Source organism: Scyliorhinus canicula, chromosome 3 (assembly GCF_902713615.1).
Source record: "Scyliorhinus canicula chromosome 3, sScyCan1.1, whole genome shotgun sequence".
In the NCBI taxonomy this organism is placed as follows: Eukaryota; Metazoa; Chordata; class Chondrichthyes; order Carcharhiniformes; family Scyliorhinidae; genus Scyliorhinus; species Scyliorhinus canicula.
This window is the reverse complement of record NC_052148.1, coordinates 227374905-227387978: the sequence shown is the minus strand read 5'-3', so window position 1 is coordinate 227387978 and position 13074 is coordinate 227374905. Positions and strand designations below refer to the sequence as shown.

At 42.6% G+C, this 13074-nt stretch overlaps 2 protein-coding genes across 4 annotated transcripts in view; one reads left to right on the top strand and one right to left on the bottom strand.

Moving 5' to 3' along the window:
* Positions 1-13074, top strand: part of gtf2e2 (general transcription factor IIE, polypeptide 2, beta) — a 64872-nt gene that overhangs the window by 26380 nt on the left and 25418 nt on the right. The gene's annotated exons all lie outside the window — the stretch shown is intronic.
* smim18 (small integral membrane protein 18) lies at positions 4160-8861 on the bottom strand. 2 transcript variants are annotated; one of them, XM_038792339.1, is made up of 2 exons: positions 8777-8861; positions 4160-4565 (listed from the first exon to the last, which is right to left on the bottom strand). In XM_038792339.1, the coding sequence occupies exon 2, from the start codon at positions 4515-4517 to the stop codon at positions 4212-4214; it is 306 nt and encodes a 101-aa protein (XP_038648267.1). In that variant the 5' UTR covers positions 4518-4565; positions 8777-8861; the 3' UTR covers positions 4160-4211. The 2 variants fall into 2 exon arrangements, with proteins under 2 accessions (XP_038648267.1, XP_038648268.1); XM_038792340.1 differs by lacking the exon at positions 8777-8861 and adding an exon at positions 7345-7460.

The window sequence follows — 13074 nt, the reverse complement described above, 5'->3', positions numbered from 1 at the left end:
GTGGCGACCAGAATTGTGTGCAATATTCCAAGTGTGGCCTTACCAAGGTTCTATACAACTGTCGCATGACTTGTCTGTTTTTATACTCTATGCCCTGTCCAATGACTGTATGCTTTCTTGACTACCTTGTCCACTTGTATTGCCACTTTCAAAGATCTGTGGACCTGCATGCACAGATCTCTCCGATTTTCTGTATTCCTAAGAGTTTTGCCATTTATGGTATATTTCCCCTCTGTTAGACCTACAAAATGCATGAGCTCACGTTTGTCTGGATCAAACTCCATTTGTCATTTCTCTGCCAAAGTCTCCAACCTAAGTCCTACTGTATCCTCTGACAATCCTCAATACTATCAGCCACTCCACAAATCCTGGTGACAACAGAGGCCCCAGAACAGATCCCTGTGGAACACCACTAGTCACAATCTTCCATTCAGAAAAACACCCTTCTACTGCTACCCTTTGCCTTCTGTGACCAAGCTAGTTCTGTATCCATCTTGCAACCTCGCCTCTGATCCCGTTTAACTTCACCTTTTGTACCAATCTGCCATGAGGCACCTTGTCAAAGGCTTTACTGAAGTCCATGTAAATAACATCCACTGCCCTCATCAATCATCTTTGTTACCGCCTCAAAAAACTCGATCAAGTTAGTGAGGCACGACCTACCCTTCACAAAACCATACTGTCTATCGCTAATGAGTCCATTTGTTTCCAGATGGGTATAAATCCTGTCCCTGAGAAATCTTTCCAATAATTTACCTACTGCCTATGTGAGGCTCACCGGCCTATAGTTTCTAGGATTCTCCCTGCTCCTTTTCTTAAACAGCGGTACCACGTTAACTATTCTCCAGTCCTCTGGGATCTCACCTGTAGTCAATGGGGTTACAAAAATGTCAGTTAAGGCCCCAGCAATTTCCTCCCTTGCTTCCCTCAGTATTCTGGGGTAAATCCCATTCACCTGCCTTACCTGCTATACTTCTGGCATTGAGTCAGATACACACCAAACCACTGCGTTTGAACAGACAGGGTGATGTTTTTCTCGTATTTTTGTTCTCTATTTACCCGTCAGCTATTACCCCTTCTAAGATAACACTCTGGTTCCCACCTCCTGCCATACTAGTTTTAATCCTCCCGAGTGACTCTAGCAAACCTCCTCTCAAAAGACCAGGAATGTGCTGCTCCCTCGCAAAATTCACATCTTTCTTCCCTCGAACACCACATTTGAATCCGGTTTCTGCCCTTCGTAACAAAGCTGTTCTTATCAAAATCACAAATTACCTTAACAGAGGTAATTCACCCTTCTCAACCTGTCTGCAGCCTTTCATCCCCTCCTTCGTCAATGCCTCTCCTCTGCCGATGAGCTGGGTAGAACAACGCTTGCCCGATTCCACACTCATCGATCCATTTGTAGTCAGAGAATTACCTACAATGGCCCTCTTCTTTCCCTTGCACTGTTACCTCTGGTGCTGACACAAGTATCTGTCTTTGGCACCCATCCTATTTCTCATCTACATGTTGACTCTTGGAAATATCATCTGAAAATACTTACACTGATGACACCTAACTCTAATTTACCACCACTTCTAACTTCTTCACTATTTTCTAAATTATGCTGGGACTGACATCTAGGACTGGGCGAACAGTAATTTCCTGCAATTAAATATTGTGAAGATTTATGACAATGTCCTTGGTCCTTGACACAAACTTTATTCATTCTAGCTCATCCTTCTCTCTGGCAACAGCCTGAGACTGAACCAAATTGTCTATTGCCTTGGTGTCTTATTGATCTTGATGAGCATTTGCCAACATATCTATGCCCATCACAAAGTATGCCTATTTTTGCCTCTGAAACATTGCTGAGTTTCTTTGTCCCAATTCAGCTCATCTGCTGCTGAAACTCTAATGGATGTTTTTGTAGCCCCTGGGTATAACTTTCCTATCTACCTTTCTGGCTGACCTCCCATCTTTCATAATCTGTAAAGTTGAAGTCATCCAAAACTCTGCTGCCTAGTCCAAGTTGCACCAAGCTCTATTCATCCTTTACCCACTGACCTAGTTTGGGCCCTGGTTAAGCAAAGTCTTGAATTTAATATTCTTATCTTTTTTTCCATATTCTTCCATTGCTTCTTTGTAACCTCCTGCAGCTGTGTGAAATATTTGTGCAAATCCATTTCTGGTCTTTTACAAATTACTCCACTGTTGACAGGCATGCCTTTGGCTGTCAAAGCCTTACGACTGGGAATTCCCTCCTAAACCTCCAAATTATCTACCTTTCCTCTTTTAAGGTGTTCCTTAAAACTTACCTACTTGACCAAGTTCTGCCCTAATATTCCATTGTGTTGCTTGTTATCAGATCTTTTATAACTCCTGTAAAGCACCTTGCATGTTTTACATTGAAGTTATTTATTTCAATCTGTTATTCTCCCATATGGATCTCCACTGACATCCAACAGAATCTTTGCCATTGAAAACAATCTTTTTGTACTACTGTAGTTTCGACCTGTTCTTTCTAGGCACACCCAGGAAGTTAATCTTGAGTATTTGGGCCAACTCATGGGCATGGTGGCGCAGTGGTTAGCACCGCTGCCTCATGGCACTGAGGACCTGGGTTCGATCTTGGCCCCGGGTCACTGTCCGTGTGGAGTTTGCACATTCTTCCCATGTTTACGTGGGTCTCATTCTCACAACCCAAAGATGTGCAGTCTGGGTGGATTGGCCACTCTAAATTGCCCTTTAATTGCAAAAAAATAATTAGGTACTCTAAAAAAATTTTTTTAAAGAATCTGGGAGAACTCTGGTGTCTGCCTTTCCCTTCAGAACTCCTATCTTTAGGATTGCCCAATATTAGTAAAGATCTAGATATTCACACAGGTCCTCTATGGTTGCCTGAATCTCCTGTCTACATTTCAAGATGGTTAGTCCCAATTCAAAATGCTGTTATCTTTGAATCTCTTTAATTGTCAGTAATGGTGGATCTTTAGGATAATCTTTCACAGTATGTAGACTTGAGATAAGCACCTAATTAATACTCTGATAATAAACTGACCCTGTCGATTACATTCACTGTGCCTACGAACTAGCTATATCACATTGACTGCTCAGGCTAGACCTGTGCCAGACAATTAAAAGGTTTTATAGTATGCTGTACTTCTTTTAAAAATAAATTTAGATTACCCAATTCATTTTTTCCAATTAAGGGACAATTTAGCGAGGGCAGCACGGTGGTTAGCACAGTTGCTAACTCTAGGGTCTAGGTTCAATTCCCGGCTTGGGTAACTGTGCGGAGTCTGCACGTTCTCCCCGTGTCTGCGTGGGTTTCCTCCGGGTGCTCTGGTTCCCTCCCACAGTCCAAAGATGTTCAGGTTAGGTGGATTGGCCATGATAAATTGCCCTTGGTGTCCAAAAATGTTAGGTGGGTTACAGGGATAGGGTGGAAGCGTAGGCTTAAGTAGGGTGCTCTTTCAAAGAGCCGGTGCAGACTTGATGGGCTGAATGGCCTCCTTCTGCACTGTATATTCTATGATCTATAATCCACCTAGCCTGCACATCTTTGGGTTGTGGTGGCAATACCCACGCAAACACAGGGAGAATGTGCAAACGCCACACGAACAGTGACCCAGAACCGGGATCGAACCTGGGACCTCGGCACCCTGAGGCAGCAGTGCTAACCACTGTGCCATCGTGCTGCCCTATGCTGTACTTTTTATATGGTTAATTTTGATGCATTCCTAAATGCAAATTTTTTAAGTGCCACATTGTAACTACATGCAATCAGTATGTAAGTACATTGATGCATCATTGCCTTTTTTGGCACCACTGCTATATTCTCCCACCCTATGCACACTTGTAGCATTATCTATTTCTTATTCCCTGAATCTTTCCCACTTATAATTAACTGCATCGAATATTAATGGATCTTAATCTCGGTGTAGGTATTAATAGCAGAGAAACCTTAGTACTCCCGTTTTAAACTATGAGACTTTGGAATCAGCTCACTATAAAAATGTCTTTACCACTTTGTGTCTGGAGACTTTTAATTCCATTCACCTTTTCTAGTAAGACTGTGAACCAAGTTAATATGCTGATTATTTTATCCAGTACTTACAGACTAATACTAAGACTCGAGACTTTTTCATTCCTTTTGACATCAAATGGCAATACATTTTCAATAAACTTATTTTATTTTGTTTTATAGATAGATAATGAATCATTTTCTATACCATTTCAACTTTATGTCTTTTTGTGGTATTCAACACAGTTCTTGTAGCATGGGGTTCATTTTGCAGGCCGTCTACACTTTTGTTCTTTGCACAAACGCAACAAGGAAGCAGCTCATGGAGAAATGCTAATAAAACCAGGCTAATTATGGTGAGAACGAACAGCAATAAAATGGTAAAGAAAGCAATCTTCCAGCTGTCATGAAACAGCTGCATCTGCTGAACTTGGAATTCAGTGTCTTGATCGGTAGATGTAGGATTGTTGATCAGGTACCAAGTTTGACTAAAGTTACACGCTGCCATGTTTGAAATTGGATAATCCGAGCTCTTCTACAGTTCAGGAATGTAGACCTATTAAAAGATAAAAATATAGTGGGATTACCTGTAGTGACAGTTATTGCTTATTGTATACTGTAACTTTAGGTCATTGCCAATCCCTCACTCCTTCATGAGCATTAAACCGGATGGCCAACACTAGTTCAGTGAGGGATGTAGAAGAACATATCAGGCACAGACCTGATGATGAGGTGCTAACCCAATAAATTACTACGTGAATGCTAAATAGCTGTCGCAGCATGATTTTGAGAGCTAAGAAATCATCAACGTTCTGCAGTTTAGTTGCATCCAATCTCAAACGGTGTTGGATAATTAAACAACTAATGGGAGTGGCAGCCTCGTGGAAGACTCCTTCCTCAAGTACAGCAGAGCCTAACGTGTGAATTCAAAAGATTATGCTGAAGTATTCACAACAATCTTCAGCTGGATGTGCTGATGGGTTATCTTTCTTGGCTTCCTCCTAAAGTCTTTACCAGCACAGATGGCAGTCTTCAGTCAATTCGGTTTGTCTCATCTATTATCAAGAAAATGGCTGAGTGCACGGTAAAGCAAAGACTACAGATACCAACAGCAAATCCAACTGAAACCTGTGCTCCTGAACTTGCTTTACTAATAGCCAAGCTCTTCCAGTACAACAATATTGTCATCTAGCTAGTGATGTGAAAGATTGTTCAGTTTATGTCCTGTCAAGTTGAAATGGAACAAATGCAACCCAGCCAATTACCTGTCCTGTCAACTGACTTTTAATTGTCAGCAAAGTGATGGAATTGGCAACAGTGCAAACAAGTAGTATTCTCACTGATAACCTGCCCACCATTGCTCAGTCCCTCCAGTCCTACTCTGTTCCAGACCTCTGCAGTCTTGATCAAAGTATGAACTAAATAACTGAATTCCTGAGGTGGGACAAGAATGACTGCGTAGAATAGCAATTCAGGGTAGCCCCGAGACTGGAAAAGTGTGACAGTTGTTCCACAGGGATGAGTGCTGGGATCACTTGTCCAAAATTTATTTGATTTGGATTATTGCATTGGAAGCAGAAAAGATAGAATTGATGGGAATAACTGAATAAAGTAGGGTAAAGTACAACATTATTAAGCTTGCAAGCTGGGAGAATAGACCAATACATTTCAGTGTATGTTTTGATAGGAACAACAAGGATACACCTTCATCTTGGAAATTTAGTCACATACACAAACAAACAAAGTAGGAGCAAGACTAGACCACTCAGCCCCTCGAGTCTGCTCTATCGTTCAATGAGAACATGGCTGATCTAATTGTGGCCTCAACATGGGGCAGCATGGTAGCATAGTGGTTAGCATTGTGGCCTCACAGCGCCAGGGTCCCAGGTTCGATTCCCGGCTGGGTCACTGTCTGTGCGGAGTCTGCATGTTCTCCCCATGTCTGCGTTTGTTTCCTCCGGGTGCTCCGGTTTCCTCCCACTAGTCCCGAAAGGCGTGCTGTTAGGTAATTTGGACATTCTGAACTCTCCCTCTGTATCCGAACAGGCGGCGGAATAGAACAGGCCCTTCGGCCCTCAATGTTGTGCCGAGCAATGATCACCCTACCCAAATCCACGTATCCACACTATACCCGTAACCCAACAACCCCCCCCCCCCCCCCCCCCCTTAACCTTACTTTTTTTAGGACACTACAGGCAATTTAGCATGGCCAATCCACCTAACCCATGTGGCGACTAGGGGCTTTTCACAGTAACTTTATTGCAGTGTAAGCCTACTTGTGACAATAAAGATGATTATTATTAAACTCCACATTTTGCCTACCCCAATAACTTTTGACTCTCTTGTTAATCAAAAATCTGTTTGAAAAATATTAATTGACTCTGCTACCACTGCTTTTCGGGGATGAGAGTTCCAAAGATTCACAACCCTCTGAGGGAAAAAATAATTCTCCTCATCTCCATCTTAAATGGGAGATCCCTTATTTTTAAAACGTGTCCCCCAGTTCTACTCTCCCACCAGGGGAAACACCCTTTCAGCTTCCATCCTGTCAAATCACCTCAGAATCTTAAGTGTTTCAATAAGGTTACCACTCATTCTTCTAAACTCCAATTGGCTCAGCCTGCCCTTCCTTTCCTCAGGAAATAACTCCCATCTTGGGTATTAGTGAAATGACCTTTCTCTGAATTGCTTCTAATGTTTTTATATTCTTTCTTAAATAAAGAGACCAAAACTGTCCAAAGTATCCTTCAATGTGATCCCAGCAATGTCCTGTACAGGTGTAGCAAAACATCCTTACTTTTAGATATTCCTTCTCTTTGCAATAAATGACAACATTCTATTTGCTTTCCTAATCACTTGCTCTACTTGCACATTAACCTTTCTTGATTCATGCACCAGAGCACTCAAATCCCTCTGTACCTCAAAAGTTCTGCAATCCGTCTCCATTTAAATAATACTGTATGCTGCTTTTCTTTACTTCCTGCCAAAGTGGACAAGTTCATATTTTCCCACATTATTCTCCATCCATCAAATTTTGACCACTCGTTTTATGTCCCTTTGCAGAAACCTTGTACGCTGTTCACAACTCACTTTCCTGCATGTCTTTGTGTCATCAGCAAATTTAGCAATTGGTGCCTTCATCCAAGTCATTGTAAATAATTGAGACCCCGTCAGTAATCCCTGTGGCACTCCACTCATTACATCTTGTCAACCTGACACAGAATATTTATCCCTACTCTTTATTTTTTCTCAGCTAACTGATCATCTATCCATGCTAATATGTTACCCCTCCACCATGAACTGTAATTTTCCTAGTAAACTTTGTGGAAACTTGCCAGATGCCTTCTGGAAATCTAAGTACACCGGATCCACAGGTTTCCCTTTCGATTACCGCAAGTCTGTGTCCTCTGGTTGCTGCCATTTCCTGCCATAGGAAAAAATATCATCTTTGCCCAATCAAAATCGTTCATGATTTTCAGTATCCCATTTAAACGTCTGCTTAACCGCCTCTGCTGTAAAGAGTAGAAACCCAGCTTATCTGGACCCCCATAATTGTATCCTTGGTGCCATTCTAATCTGCTCTGTGTCTTCCTCAAGGCTTTAATATTCTTACCAAAATATGGTCTTCACAATTACTCAAGCTGGGACTTGACCAGTGATTTTATAAATGCTTAGTGTAAATTCTAGGCGTTGTTTATTTCCTACACTTGTCTTTAGAGCAAGAGCTTACTTAGTTGCAAGACATCAAGCCATAAATATTTCTTTAACGTTTGGTTTTTAAAGTTGATCACATATCTACAAATTTTCATCATGCACTAAGAAAAAGTAAGCATGTTCTGCAGGTGTGTTTTTGCAAACCTATGTTAGACCATAGGAAATGGAAGCATGAATAGGCCATTCTAAGCCTGTTCCTGATATTCAGTAAGATCATAGTTGATCTTCCACCTTAGCTAAACCTCCAAGCCACCTTAGCTAAACCTCCATGCCTGTTCCTGCTATTCAGTAGGATCATAGTTGATCTTCCACCTTAGCTAAACCTCCAAGCCACCTTAGCTAAACCTCCATGCACTATCTCCCTATCCCTTAAATTTGGTATCCAAAAATGTGCCGATCTCTGACTTTGGTATACTCAACAAATATCCTTGCACAAATGCAATTGCCTTTATTTTAAGACATTATTGCCTTTATTTATAAACACATGATATTCAAGATATTTAACTAATTTATTTTAAATAGATTAACACCTCAATTAAACTAGCAAAAATTACATGAGAATGTGTTAAATTTTCGGATGCTAATCCTTGCAGTGTAATTTCGCATTCAATCATTTTGTGACTGCAAATCCCAGTCTGCAGCCTTTGTTCATCCTTCCATTTCAGCAGCCTTGCAGATTATGCTGCAGGACCCAATCGGCAGTATTTCACACAGTCTGTTTGTCATTTTTAAAGGCTACAAGCCAGCCCTTTAATTCCTGATTGTTGCTCTCAATAGGAATTCAAAAGTGAATATCATTCATTTGTTCACTTATTTATGATGCTGTCAATCACTGATGCTAAAAATCAATGCTTCATCTTGGAATTACCAATCATATAAGTAAATGGAAGGGCGCCACAGGCCTTTTTAAAAATTTTAGGTATTGAGGGAGATTTCATACTGACACAGGAGCTTCAACAAATGATTCCTTAAATACCTTTCTCTTTGTCAAATGCCATACTTTCTATCTACTGGCTTCTCAATAAATCCTGAATTTGAAAAGAAAACACGTACCTTTCTGGCAGGAGGAGCAGTAAGATGTTCTTCTGGCAGGAAATACTGTAATGAGCACTGTAAACCTTTCAGCCTATTGCTGAAGACAGGAAGGTGGAACTTGTCTGCTATAGGCCAGCGATAACATATATTCATTGGTATTGATGTTTTTGCACCTTGAATAAGTTTTTTTTTAATTATATCTTTATTCTGGTTAGTAAGCTTTATCTTCTACCCATTTCTGCTGCTTTTGCGTTGTATGTTCCTTCCATGTCTCAACTTGCATTCCTATTCTTTGCTTTTCTGTCTGTATTCTGTTTGCCTTTTTCACCTCTTGTATTTCTCTCTTTCTGGCATGTCCTGCCCTCTCGTGCATCACTGCCTTCTGATTAATTTTCACTTGCTTCTCCCCCTTCCCAACAGTGGTAGGCATTGAGACTGTTCTGCCATTCAGTTAGGTTACGGTGGATCTGTATCTTAACTCCATCTACCCATCTTGTCCGTAAATCGTATGGCCCTTTTCCTTGAGCATTGGAAAAGGCCCTTTAGTCCTCTCGTGTCTGTTCTGTTCTGCCATTCAGTTAGGTTACGGTGGATCTGTATCTTAACTCCATCTACCCATCTTGTTCGTAAATCGTATGGCCCTTTTCCTTGAGCATTGGAAAAGGCCCTTTAGTCCTCTCGTGTCTGTTCAACCAATCAGTGAGATAACAAAATATGAGCAGTAGTAAGCCATTTGGCCCTTCGAGCCTGCTCTGCCATTCGATATGGTCATGGATGATCATCCAACTTGTTCCCACTTTCCCGCCCCCCTATATCCCTTGATCTCTTTAGTCCTGTGACGAATGTTGGAATTTTTTATATAGTTGTATTATATGACTTGCAGTAAAATTATTAAGTGCCTAGGTTAAGGTGTATATAAATATATAACTGTTGCAGTAATATTTTTTAAATCCTGGTTTAACATACAGGCAGATTTTGTGTCTGCAGGAGATGCAATTAAGTCCCTGGGGTTCAGATAATTGAGAGGTTGTGATTAACCTCAGAAAGATGGTCATAAACCCAGTTAGTGGGATAGAGATTGTAATTAATGGGAGGAGCCAGGTCTGCAGCAAGCAGTTTAGTTTTGCTGGGAGATTGGACCTGAGCAGCAGATTTTGCAAAAGGCTGTCAGGTTAAGCAGTAGTCTGACCCCGACAACAATCTGCAGGTTGTTTCCTGACAGGATCTCTCTCTTTTCATGCACGGTAGCATGGTGGTTAGCATAAATGCTTCACAGCTCCAGGGTCCCAGGTTCGGTTCCCGGCTGGGTCACTGTCTGTGCGGAGTCTGCACGTCCTCCCCGTGTGTGCGTGGGTTTCCTCCGGGTGCTCCGGTTTCCTCCCACAGTCCAAAGATGTGCGGGTTAGGTGGATTGGCCATGCTAAATTGCCCTTAGTGTCCTTAAAAGTAAGGTTAAAGGGGGGGGGGGGTTGTTGGGTTACGGGTATAGGGTGGATACGTGGGTTTGAGTAGGGTGATCATTGCTCGGCACAACATCGAGGGACGAAGGGCCTGTTCTGTGCTGTACTGTTCTATGTTCTATATATGTTCTATTTCTAACAAATCTCTGTTCAAGTGTACATCAAGTAGCCTTGGGTGGGATTCTTTGGAAACCAGCAGGGCGGGCAACTCTGGCGCGAAGGAGTGGCGTGAACCACTCCAGCGCTGGGCCGTCACGGTCTAGGTTTGCGCCGCACCGCTCTGGCTGGCGCGGAAGGGGCTTGACGCCACGCCAACTGGCGTCGAAGGGCCTCCGCCGGCCGGCGTCATCGCAGCGCATGCTCGGGGGGGTTAATCTCCGCACCGGCCATCGCGGACTGTTACAGCAGCCGGCGCGGAGGAATAGAGTGCCCCCACGGCACAGGCCCGCCTGCAGATGGGTGCGCTCCGATCGCGGGCCAGGCCACCATGGTGGCACCCCCTGGGGCCAGATCCCCTGAGGACCTCGGAAGCCACCCACGGAGCCAGGTCCTGCCCGCAAGTACCTGTCGTAACGTATGCCGGCGGGACCGGACAAAAAGGGGCGGACACTTGGCCCAACACGGGCTAGAGAATCGTTGGGGGGGTGATGCCAGCAGCCACCGACCAGCGCGGCGCGATTTCCGCCCCCACGACATCCCCGGCACCAAAACCCGGCGGGGGGTCGGAGAATCCCGCCCCTTGCGTTTGCTAACAGTATTTGCCAGTGGCTTTTGGCCTGTGATGGATTTTGCTTGATTGGAGATACGGAAGGTATGAGTTAGAAGAAAAATGTTTCCTTTTATTGTTAAAAATTGCTTAACCGTTAATTGTAAACTATTTTCAATTATGTTACGGTAGCTTAATACTGTGTTGATAATGAAGTTTGTTTTAATATAAAAGATACCCATGGGTCAGTGGAATCACTCCTGGAGCAAAGTATCCTTTCCTCATAGTTTTAAAATTAAAGAATGTATTTGGGGTTGTTGTCTGGTATCCTGACAAATGTTATCTTATCCGGGATCTTCACAAGCCCAAAGAATTATATCTAGCACCTTCTTGAAAACACAACGTTTTGGCCTCGACTGCTTCAGCTGGTAGCAAATTCCACAGGCTTACCCCTCACTGGGTGAATAAATTTCTCCGTATCTCAGTCTTTAGACAATGATCCTTGGTTTTGGACACCCCACCGTTGAGAACATCCTTCCTGCATCTACCCTGTCTAGTCCTGTTAGAATTTTAGATTTCTATGGGATTCCCCCATACTCTTCTGACCTCCAGTGAATTTAATCCTAATATCAGTCCCTCCATCCCAGGAATCAGTCCAATAAACTTTCCAAGCACTCCCTCTATAGCAAAAGCACCCTTCCTCAGACAAGGAAACCGAAACGGCACACAATATTCCAGGTGTGGCCTCCAAGGTCTTGTATAATTGCATCAAGACATCCCTGATCCTGTACTCTAATCCTCTTGCTATGAAAGCCAACATACCATTTGCCTCCTTTACCCCCTGCTGCACGTGCATGCTTACCTTCAACAACTTGCTTATGAGGACACCAATTAATTCCTTCTTAATTCCCTCTCCTAATCAAATAATCAGTCTTCCTGTTTTTACTACCAGGAAGTGGATAACCTCACATGATGATACTGCATCTGCCATGTACTTGCCCACTCACTCAGCTTGTCCACATCGCACTGAGGGATCTCTGCATCCTCCTCACAGCTCACCCTTCCACTCAGCTTTGTATTATCTGCAAATTTGGAGATATAAGATTTAGTCCCCTCATTAAAATCATTAATATATATTGTGAATAGCTGGGGTCATAGCACCAATGCCTGTGGTACCCCACCAGTCACTTCCTGCCATCCGGAAAGAGATCAGTTTATTTCTACATTTGTTTCCTGTGTGTCTTCTATCCATCTCCATACACTCCCCCCCCCCCCCCCCCCCCCCATCCTATGCGCATCAATTTTACAAGCTAATCTCTTACTGAAGACTTTGTCAAAAGCCTCCTCAAAGTCCAAATAAACTACATCCACTGGCTCCCTCTCATCAACTTTACTACTTACATCTTTGAAGAATTCCAGTAAATTTGACAACCATGCTTTGCCTTTCGATAATCCATGCTGACTGCTGCTGTTTTCCAATTGCTCTGCTATAAAATCTTTGATAACGGACTCCAGAATTTTCCCCACTACCGACTGGTCTAATTCTCTGTTTTCTCTTTACCTCCCTTTTTAAATAGCAGGGTTTCATTAGATACCTTCCAATCTGTAGAAACTTTTTGTGTCAGTAGAATCTTGGAAGATGACCACCAATGCATCCATTACTTCTACAGCCGCTTACTTAAGTACTCTGGGATATAAATTATAAATCAAGCCCTAGGGATTTATATGCCTTTAATCCCATCAATTTTCCCAGCATCATTTCTCTACTAATACAGATCTTCTTAGTTCCTCCTTCTTTAAACCCTACATCCCCAACATTTCTGGTATGTTACTTGTGTCCTCTTTTGTGAAGACAGAACCAAAGTATGTATTTAGTTGGTCAGACATTCTTTTGTTCCCCATTATAAATTCCCCTGTTTCTGACTGAAAGCATTTGTCTTCACAAATCTTTTTCGCTTCACGTACCTACAGTAACTTTGACGGTCAGTTTTTTATGTTCTCCGCAAGCTTACTCGTACTCTCTTTTCCCCTTAAACAATCCCTTTATCCTTCTTTGCTGAATTCTAAACTGCTCCCAAACCTCAGGTTTGTTTTTTTTCTGGCCAATTTGTATGCCTTTTCATTGGATCTAATACTTTCTCTAATTTCCC